Here is a 10369-nt window from a genome sequence, read left to right as displayed (position 1 = left end):
ACACGTTGTAAAACGAAAAGGGATACAATATTTCCACCAACGCAACTTCCCACCCCCCCTTTAATTCGATAGGTTCGGGTAATTTTATCGTGAAACAGGCTACCGTATTATTCGGAAATATCTCGAGATTTGAATTACTGGGTATCGTTAGGTAAAAGGCTTCGGACATCTTTAGCAGAAACCCAAGAATTGAATGTAGCCGGATACCCTAACCAAGAAACGAAATATTCGACTTTACCCTTTGAGCGTCGCTTCTTTAATACTTTGTCAATTGTATATTCTTCCGGTTTTATAACTCGTTGAATTTCTTTGAAATAAAAATATCCCGTGATGGGTTCGTCAGCCAAATCAACGAGCTTAAATTGAAGAGGTCTTTTAGTATTCTTGAAAATAACTTTAAATATTTCGGCGCTCCAATTTTGATCGCTGTACCCTTTTAAAAACGGTCTGGCAGTTCGGGTAATCCTTACGTAATCGCCGACTTTGATACGGCATTTTCGGGGCTTGAGGGCGGCTGGCTGAGACTGCCCTGGTTTGTAAATATTTCTATAAACTTGAAGAATATTTTTGTCGTTTACATCGAAGGGAGCCATTTTAATTGCAGTATGATAACTGGCGTTATACGAATGAATTAAATTGGGCAGCTCGTCGAGATAGCGTCGCGTGTTTTTATGAGTAAAAAAACGATACATGCGCTGTTTCAGGGTCCTATTAAAACGCTCTACCATCGCGGCTTTAACGTCGCTATTTTCGGAATGGTAATGTCTAATGCCCTCCTCTTTTAGGAGTTTTAAAACAGTCGAATTAACGTACTCCAACCCACGGTCGAACTGTATAGCGCGGGGCTTGCCCCGCTCTTTAAAAATTATTTTCAGGGCGCGGGCAACCTCCGCGCCGGTCTTACGTTTTAGGGGGACGGCAAATGCCACTCTCGAAAAGCAATCTATACAAGTAAGAATAAATGTGTATCCGGAATTGTCGCTCGCTAAAGACCGCATATCTGCCAAATCAGTCTGATAGAGGTCTAGTCTGTTTCCCACACGAATCTTTCGTCGCTGGAATTTTCGAATAACTGGTCTATGTAACGTATAGGCGTCGTGAGTTTGCAAAAACGTTTCAACATTCTCCCGAGATATTCCGAGCTCTTTGACAGAATCGTATAATTTTTCAACACCCCCGTAGCTAGCTGGATTACGAGAATCGAAATATATTTTTTCGAGTCTAGTCGTTACGTTTATCGGTAACTCTCCCATTTCAAAATTTTGGCACTCGGCGTTTTTTTTTACGTAAACGGTTCTTAATAGTAGGCGACCAAAGTTTCGGTGACTGTCGAGGTGTCGCGAAAGAATTAGGCCCGACCGCTGACGGCAAAGTTTTCTTTCGTTTGGAGGAGGCGAGCGAAAGATGGGGGCCCGGGGGGGCGGAAGCTGTTACGAACGAAGTAGACGGTAATGGGGTGGTGGTGGGGAAGGCTTGAGGGGTGATTTTCCGTAGTTTACCCACCAGGTTATTAAATTTTGACCAACTCTGGGGTCTCGGCGCGTGGGGACTTATTAGATAATATACTAAATCAACAATATCAGAATCCGTTTGTATTTCACCGTCTAATAAAATCTGCCCCTGGCTGTCCCACCGCAGTCGACCGCTGTCCGAAATCAAATGATTAAATATAGCTCGGGCGCTCGCTCTGTATCCTAGCGGGAACAGATTGACTAATGTATCGAAACTGGGCGTATCGTTATTTTCAATCGGTTTATTTCGAGCGTGCTTTTTTAATAGCATCTCTTCGTATATCTTCCACTTGGTCCTGTCATCGAGCGCTTCGCTTTTTAAAATATCAGCCATTTCCGTGTCAATATCCGGTTTGAGTTGTTGATGGGGTGGCGTAATCGGCGCTAAAGTCATCTTTTTCGAGTACCTTAACATTTTTTATGTTCAACCTGTTAGGGCTCCCACGAGCGACGACACAATAGGCAGAAGAAACGAGAAAAATCCGGCACCTTTTTGATTTAATAATATTCGTTTTTTAGTTTGCCAGCCCAATTTTTTCTGGGCAATTTTGCGTAACGTTTTACGGTGTATTTTTAATCGTAGTTTTTGCCGCGTGGTTAGACGTATATTCCCGATAAGAGTATTATACACGCAATCAGATATTGCTTCGATCAACTCTTTATTGGCGTTAATTAAAATATTACGTCTCTTAACGCCCTTTAATTTGCCGATCGATTCGAGCAGATGTTTTTGCGACCTGACTCGTCGAGACATTGTACATCGAATGAATTCGACTCGCTGGGGGGGTGTGTGGTAACTAACCACCCCTCGGAATGTATACCGAGACTTGCTCGCCGGGGAAAATATTAGTTCTGATCCGATGTGAATCGGGGCAATCTTTCTGAAGGTCGATCAATACGTAAGAGTTTGGGTCTCTAGTCGCGTCAGAAATCGCTTCGATAACAAAGTTGGAGTTATCAGGGGCCATTTGGCGCGCCAAGCAATTAATCTGTGTTTTGTCCCGTACATTTTTCGTTAAAAGTATGTAGTGCGCATTGAGGGAAATTTCGCGACACCCGCGACCCTGATGAAATAAATTTTGACTTATGTAGATAAAGCTAACATTACGATGATGCGAGACTTTGGTGAACAATTGGGCAACTTCTCCTTTTTGACCCGCCCCCATTAAATCGTCTAAAACGGCCAGTATCCGTTTCGAGCCGTCAAATAAGTCAGGATCGGGTAAACCCTTATGAAATATAACGTTATATTTTTTAAGTTTATCGTATCCTGGCTGATCCTCGCCGTAAAACCAGTGGATTTCTTCAATTTGAGGTTCAAACATTTGTTTTAAATGTTTAATCAGTTTTTCTACGAAATATGTCTTACCACTTTGGCTAGGCCCGCAAAGTATGATGTTACAACTGTGATAAAAAGGGTACATTATCACCGCGTAGCTGAAACCAGAATGAAATAAAATGGACATTTTGTTTTTGTATATAATATTTTTTATTTTTGACAATAACAAAACACGTTTTCCCGTGACACACCCCCTTGCCACGTGGAAAGCGGCCGGCGCGCTAGAGACACACCCCCCTCGTGACCCCGACGCGCGCGGATAGCGGATCGAGAGAGAGAACGCGCGCGCGCCTCTCTCTCTCTCTCTCTCGAACGCGGAGACGGCGACTCGCGGAGACCGGTGCCTCTCGACCCGCGGCTCGCCCGCATAAGAGCGAAGGTTTTTTTTTAAGCGCGTATTTTATATCCGAATGGAACTGTTCGGTAATTCGATAAAACCCGAACTTTATCCATTACGGGCCGATACGCTTTTTCCAAGTCGACGCTAACGAGCGTATGATCCGGAAGTCGACGGATTTGTTTGGGCAGAGGCACGGCAAACGCCGCCGGTATTTCAGTTTCTTCGTCAGTCACTCCTAGCATAGTTTTTAAATTTTCGCCGTTAATGATATGCTGATTACCGACATTAATTCGAAATCCTTTCACTTTCGTAACGTTAAATTTTTCGCCCGTATCCGGATTTTTCACCCAAAACGAGTAATTTTTTGGCCCGCCATACGCGGCTTCGTAAATAAACGAATTCTTTCCATAACCGGATAACTCGCTGACCATATCGCCCAAATAATGGCCCGTAGTTATAAGGGGTTGTTTCGAGACGTACTGGAGGGCGTCAGTGTCCAAATATAACGCGTTCTCTCCGACTATTTCAAGATATTTTAATAAAACTAATCTCGCTTGACAGGTTGTATAAGCGGCAATCACGCAATTTGTATGTTTTAGAGGGATTTCCGCTTCCTTGATGGGGGCTGATTTCACTAGAAGAGTCGTATCGTTGACTGTCAAAACCGATTTTACGTTGATTTCCGGATTTGATAGCAGTTCAAAGAACACTTTGGGTTCGCGAACGATTTCAGTTTTGGTCACAATGGATCGCTGACCGAGTTTTCTGGAAAAAAAAAGTTTTAATATCTATCACGCTACCTAATATGATTTATAACCCCAATGGGGGGGGGTAATAAAATCCATACAGACCCCCACATGGAATTCAGCATTAATTTCGAGATGGCTCGAAGACCTTCGTTTTTGGAGACTTTGGTAGGGTCCAATTTGACCCCTTCATGACGTTCGAAAGCCGCAATGTATTCAGCCTGGGCTTCGGGGGTCTGACAATCTGACGGCCAGCCGCTCGCCTCCACCTTGGTTTTTAGGAAACAGTCAACGTAATCTCGAAAAATCCCTCCACTATCCGTTGCAGGATCGTATTGCGTCACCGTGTATGACCAGGCCTCAATTTTTTTTGTAATTTTGTATCCGCGATTTACCGCCCATCTTAATTCGTCGATTACCCAAACGCCTTTAAGCATTCTTTCGTCGTCAGAATGCTCGCAGTCACCCTGATACCGTAAATCGGCACACGTCCGGCATAGGGTAAACGTTAACTTTTTGTTAACGGTCCGATACGGAAGAATAGGATGGAATAAATTGGTTGGCGGGAGCACGTTACATAACAATAATCCCTCAAAATCGTCAATGGCTGGAATATCGCTACCGAGCAGAATTGTCGGATGACCAACGGGGACTTTGCCACTATAAAAAGGAAAACACACTTAAATATTTGTTTTCGTTATATATATATATATTTTTCGATATAATACCGTTTGTTTATAAAAGGGTACAGGCTGCAAATGTCCACGTAGAATATTTTATCGTCGGTCCCTTCAACGTTACAGTACGTTCGTAAGGCTGATACTCTGCCCCCGAAAAAAGCGGCTCGCGGGTCTAAACGTTCAGTTAAAGTTTCCGAAAAATTAGAATTTTTTAAAAATTCATTTATGGCTGGATTTTGTTGTTTTTCCAAAATCCAATCGCACCCCCATTGTTGAATGACGGTATAACCCATTTCTTTAAGTTTATTGGTTGTCCGCATCGTGTTGGAAAATCGTGTATTAAGGGTATCGCTCGCGTTAGCGTATAATGGCTGGTTCCTATTTACAGAGTCCCCGAAGCAAGTCCTACAACCGTGATACCTTTAATGAAAAAAAACCTGTTTATATTTTGTCTCTTCGAACTTTTTAAAATAATACTTACCAACAGCCCTGATATTGTAGAGCGTTTTTCTCACCGATTAGACCATCAATTTTAATTTTTCCAGCACGCGGTTCTCGACCATTCAGCGTTGACACGATGGTAACATTCCGGACATGCGCTTCCCAAGCCAGCCATTCTAAAGCCTCGGTGGATTGAGGCTCGGATAACCGATACAAATTAGCCGGTATTATGCCAATCGTTTCTGGCTCCAAAAATTTTTTCCTTAGCACGTAACTACACACTGACGCGATAGTCACGCCCACGCTAAACGGATTAACTTCGCACAAGTCTTGAAATAGTTTCATAAACTTTAAACAACCTTTAGCTAATATGTGGGTATCTCTAGAACAATAGAGTTTTAACGTTTCGAGGTAATTAAACCCCGAACTCTTTTCGGTTTCGAGAGCGTACCATTTTTTAAAACTTTCGCGGTCTTTCGCCGTGAAATATTGGGCACCGTAAGCTTCCAAGGGGGGCAGCGAGTTCTCCGAGACGTAGTTTGTTTGTTCGGGTTTGTAAATGTCAAAATTATTATCAACTACGTTGAATAGAAAATGGGGGAAAAAATCTTTCGTATATTCGCGACCCAGCTCGAACGTATCCGCGAATTTCGACAGAGGAATGGGTATATAATTATACGAATCCGATAGAGTTAAATTGTGTAGTTTCAGTTGCAAGATGCGAGTTCCATTTATTATCGGATCGGGCTCAAACGAGTCGGCACTCTCCATTATAACTTGTAATAGGAGTTGCGTATCATAATTACTCGCATTATGCCCCAGCGCGGTCACTCTTCTTATCCGAGCCAGTGTTCTTAAATATTCGAAAAAGTTTCGCGCGGAATCTGAACCCAGAAATTGTCTTTGGCGAACGCCGCAAAATCTGCATGCTACGTCGGGGGTATCAACACACGCGACACAATAAGTTTCCGACACGCATAAAATGGGTTGATGAATATAACAGTTTTTCTTATCGGGGTGCCGTTTGGTTTGGATAGTTTCAAAATCGTAAAATATCCACATTTGAGTGGGCTGACCGTTGGAATCGAAACGGGGTAACGGGCGTCGCGGGTCTTTTATTACTTGGATGTAACATTGATGTCCAGAGGGGGAAAACTTACGACAAACGGTACAATACTGTTCGTTACAAGAATGCAGCTGGCCGTCGCGTTTAGTCAAATCGATTAGAATCGAACATTCCGTGCAATGAAATAAATTTTGGCATAATGATAATTTATCGCATGTTAATTTTATTTTATGATGAGCGTAGCAATCGACACCCGTAAACTTACGTAAACAGTCGGGACATTTTATTATATCTCCGGTACATTTTATGGCCCTGCAGCACGCGAAACAATAGTCTGAACACGCGTGGGTGCTATCTTGTCTGTACCCCTCGAGACACTTTGAACAAAACTTTTCTTTCCCGAATAAGGGAGCCAGATTTTTAACTAGATTGAAATGCGCCCCCTCGTTTAAAAGTACAATACGTTTTCTGTCCATACCTCCCCTTACTCTAGAATCGTACACCAAGGTCGGCCAGCTGTTTTTAATTTGATAGATTAAAATATCGTATTCTTTCAGATACGTTCTAAATTTTCTAATCGATTCGGGCGACGCGCATTCTTTATTCGGTCGGACACCCGATTTGGAGCATAGGAGGAGCGCCTCGGCTCGCTGGGCCACATTGTTTTCTTTGGTATGCGACAAAGTTTCATAGACCGTTTTTAGTCTTTTGTTTTCGGGTTCATTCTGATATTTACACAGTGCCACACCGACGCAAAGAGCTCTAGCGAGACAGATTGAGTCGCTGTTCGCAATACGGACAATTGCTCGTCTATTTCTAGAAAACAGGGCAAAGGTCTCTAGTCGTTTCCGTTTCGCACAGCCACCGCCTTGGGGGAGACGGACAATGGAAAAAGTTAAATTAACGGGTGCCAGGAAAAACGCTTCTTCCTCATCTGAATATATAGATTCGGATACCTCGTCGAGAAGGGCCTCGATATCAATTTGGTCACGTCTCCTAAATGAAATGGTTATATCGGGATGCGCCGCACCCAGCGCCGAACTACGGATTACTAGTTGTACCATGTCAGCGGGGTTTACATCGCGTAATACCCGTTCAGTGACCCTGGCAAGCCCTTCCGCTATATTATTAGATATTTCAGCTTCCAATTCAATTCCCGTCATATTGAAGTTCGGGAACTGTTTTTCATTCTGACCCAAAATTACGCAATTCGGGTCCTCAAAATCAATATACCCTACAATTGGGAAATCTCCCTCCGCCTCCCCGTAACCGCTTTGGTTAAGTAGTTCGTTGAAATAGTCGTCCACCATTTCGGCGGATTCACGCGGTTCAGCATCATCGACCGTGACAATTTCAGGGGCGTCTATAAAAAATAAATATATATTTTAATTTCTTAGATATTTTTCGGTACGAGAAAAAAAACTTACTCTTCAGGTAGTCCAACACAGGTTCGTCATATTCGGCACCCAACATAGCATCCCACTCGAGTTCGAGTAATTCTTTTTCCCGCTTATTATATCTCGCTTCAATAATTTCGCCTAACCGAGGCGGTAATGCTTGATTAAATAATCGGAGTTCGGCTACCGTTTGGCACGCTTCTGGAACGTGGGGGATAGCTTGAACAGTTTCAAAAATTTCAATAACCGTCAAAATTAATTTAAAACTCAGACGGCTAAAGATTGCGGGTAACTTATTTGGTGCAAACCCCGGGTCTAAATTTAAAAATAAACATATTCCGTAATAAAATTGCAGTAGTTGCGGTACGGACCAGGGTCTATTTACCTCCAAATCGTCTAGAAACCAACATAAGCTTTCGCTATCCATTTTTTCTAGGTGCTAAGAAAACGACTTCCAACTTGAGAATTCCGCTGATTAGTGAAGTTTCTTTGGCCGATAGGGCTCTATTTATACGTATCTTTTGAGGCTGTATAAAAATAATATCACGTCGTTAAGTCGAAACTCTATTATATAAAACTCGATTGTTTTCTAAAAGATGGACCCCAATGTTTTTAAGCCTATTAAATTTAAGGGTGGATCAATGACTACTTTAATGATAGCCCCATAAATATGGTGGCTGTTCATCCTTTTATCGCTGACACATGTTGTTTTTCAAAAGAGCCGCAGAAAACTCTTTTGACTATTTTGACAAAGCTGGATGAATATACGAAAAAAACTTTTTGACTATGTCCTTCTTGTTCTCCGAGCGGGCCCAATTTTTTTACGAGCCGCTGTTTTATTAGACACCAAACCCTTAGGGTGGAATCCTTTGGGGGCCACGCCGCTCGAGTCTTAATTGAACAATGTAGGCCCCTACGGTCTTTTTCTTTGAAGGGAAAATTGTTTAGGGGCTCTTTTTTTGTGTCAACCCTAACCTTTTTTTTTACGATGCAAATTAAGTTTGATCCACGCGCGACTCCTGAATTTAACATGACGCGTCAAATCGGGTATTGTTAAAATAGTGTGCACCGAAATGTTTATAAAAAGCGATTGTTTTCACAGCTGTTTTTAAGCGTAGAAGGATGGTCTTGGTAAAAGAGTTATATACTCAAAAACTTTTTAAAAAAGACGTTTCAAAGTGTTAGATATTTTTTGGGGACAAACGTTTTGTTGAAAAATGGTTATAAATGAATGTTGTTGCGCGTAGAATTTTATGTAGCCCCATAAACTATGTGGAATAGATCCTCTTAATTATTGTATATATTTTTTTCATTTCTCGTTTGTATTTTTCATTTGTAAATAATTCCTTTCTATATATTAGTTATTTGTCAATATTTCTTTTTGTATATTTTAGTCATTTGTTTATTTTAGTTATTTGTTTATTTTAATACTTTGTATGTCATTTGCGTTTTTATAAAATATATAAAGTTTAAATCCGTTTTTTGGTTTATTGGTAAATTTAGTTTAACGATAACTTCCGGTATGGAAGGTTCTATCCCCGCCTCTCCCGTTAGTCGGCTTATCGCGAACAATCCTAAAAACGCATTACTAATCGCGTTGATTTTACTTTTAATGGGACTTGTGGAATTTCTATCTCTTTGGTTTACCAATATGGGCGTCGCTATACACATAACACCGCAAAATTTGACTAATCGCGTGAGTCATTGAGTCAACCCATTACATCATCCTGATTACGTCATCAAATTATTATCGCTATATAAGGGATTCATCCCCGTCATCCATCGGCAGTACACTACAAACCGTTTCTCGAGCATCATGTCTAAACGAAGCTGTGTAGATAACGTTCCTGGGCCCACTAAAATGTCTAAATTTGATCCGACTCAGCGGAAAGTTAACCCTCGGTATTCACTTTCATCCGAGCTTTTCGTTACTACGGGTTTTACGTCTGAGCTCGATATATCTGTAGCTCTATGCAATAAAATCACACACCAGGTCTTTGAAATGTCTTCGCGCGCCTGGGATGATTTATACGGCCACTGGGAACAAATAAATGATCCCCAACGGTTGCCCTTTCGATCACCGTTCCCGCTATCTGATGCGCTAGTGACCGCCGCCATGTCTGACCAAAAAGAATTAACCTTGCAAAGTACGATATCCGAAGCGTCGGTCGTAATCAAAGCGCCGGAAACTCGAGAATTGGACCGACTCAAATATTTCATTAATTCGCACATTCAACTCCTTAAAGTGAACCAAAAACTCTTTGAATTAATGGGTTACGTTATAACCGATAATTATCGTAAAATTTACGAAATATTGTATAAAGAACCATGTGCACCCAACAATTTATTTCTATCGGATGAACATGAAAGGTATGATACCGTTGTCCGCTACGCGTCCAATTACGTAACAGCATTTAAAATTATTGACGATTTTAAAGAAACAGTGGCCAACCAAAATATGTTTTGTGTATTTAACTTTTACAATTTGTTTAATATGGTATCTACCAACCATAAATATATTAAAAATAAATTGTTTTATCTTTAAACGTTTTCATCCGCTTAATGTACTGTAACTTTGAATGTATAAATAAAACCTTATAATTTGTATACACTCTGCTCTTTTTTTCCAAAACACTTTTACCGATGACCGCCCGCTATTTTACGCTACCCTTAGGGGGCCCGAAAGTGTTTGTCGGCGAAAACCAACCAACTCGACATTCACTATGACGGGTAGGCTGTTTGCATAACATCGTGTCACCGCCATAGGGGCAGATAACCTATTGACCCAGGTTTTATGAGGGTAACATCGTAAATCATCTATTGACCCTAAAATGGGGTGCCCCCAGCTA

General features: G+C 41.5%; 1 protein-coding gene across 1 annotated transcript; it reads right to left on the bottom strand.

Annotated features, from left to right (window-relative positions):
- Positions 1 to 3043: 3043 nt before the first annotated feature.
- Positions 3044 to 8080, bottom strand: LOC149963007 (uncharacterized). The gene is made up of 6 exons (XM_090164491.1): positions 7551 to 8080; positions 6490 to 7486; positions 5098 to 5484; positions 4665 to 5036; positions 4042 to 4596; positions 3044 to 3955 (listed from the first exon to the last, which is right to left on the bottom strand). Exons 1-6 carry the CDS (start codon positions 7945 to 7947, stop codon positions 3238 to 3240), a joined length of 3426 nt encoding a protein of 1141 aa, XP_090020617.1. The 5' UTR covers positions 7948 to 8080; the 3' UTR covers positions 3044 to 3237.
- Between the last annotated feature and the right edge of the window lie 2289 nt (positions 8081 to 10369).

The sequence above is a fragment of the Leiobunum rupestre genome, chromosome 1 (assembly GCF_980474605.1).
Source record: "Leiobunum rupestre chromosome 1, qqLeiRupe1.1.hap1, whole genome shotgun sequence".
In the NCBI taxonomy this organism is placed as follows: Eukaryota; Metazoa; Arthropoda; class Arachnida; order Opiliones; family Sclerosomatidae; genus Leiobunum; species Leiobunum rupestre.
The sequence above is the reverse complement of the archived record's forward strand: the minus strand, read 5'-3'. Positions and strand labels throughout refer to the sequence as shown.

Bases quoted from the DNA above. Each gene is read 5' to 3' on its own strand.
- LOC149963007 (XM_090164491.1), bottom strand. From the start codon at position 7,947: ATGGATAGCGAAAGCTTATGTTGGTTTCTAGACGATTTGGAGGTAAAT. The intron at 5,485-6,489 runs GTACAGACAAGA...AACCGAAAAGAG, and splicing joins TGTTCAAAGTGTCTCGAGGG to TTCGGGGTTTAATTACCTCG. The intron at 4,597-4,664 runs GTATTATATCGA...TCCTTTTTATAG, and splicing joins TACCCTTTTATAAACAAACG to TGGCAAAGTCCCCGTTGGTC.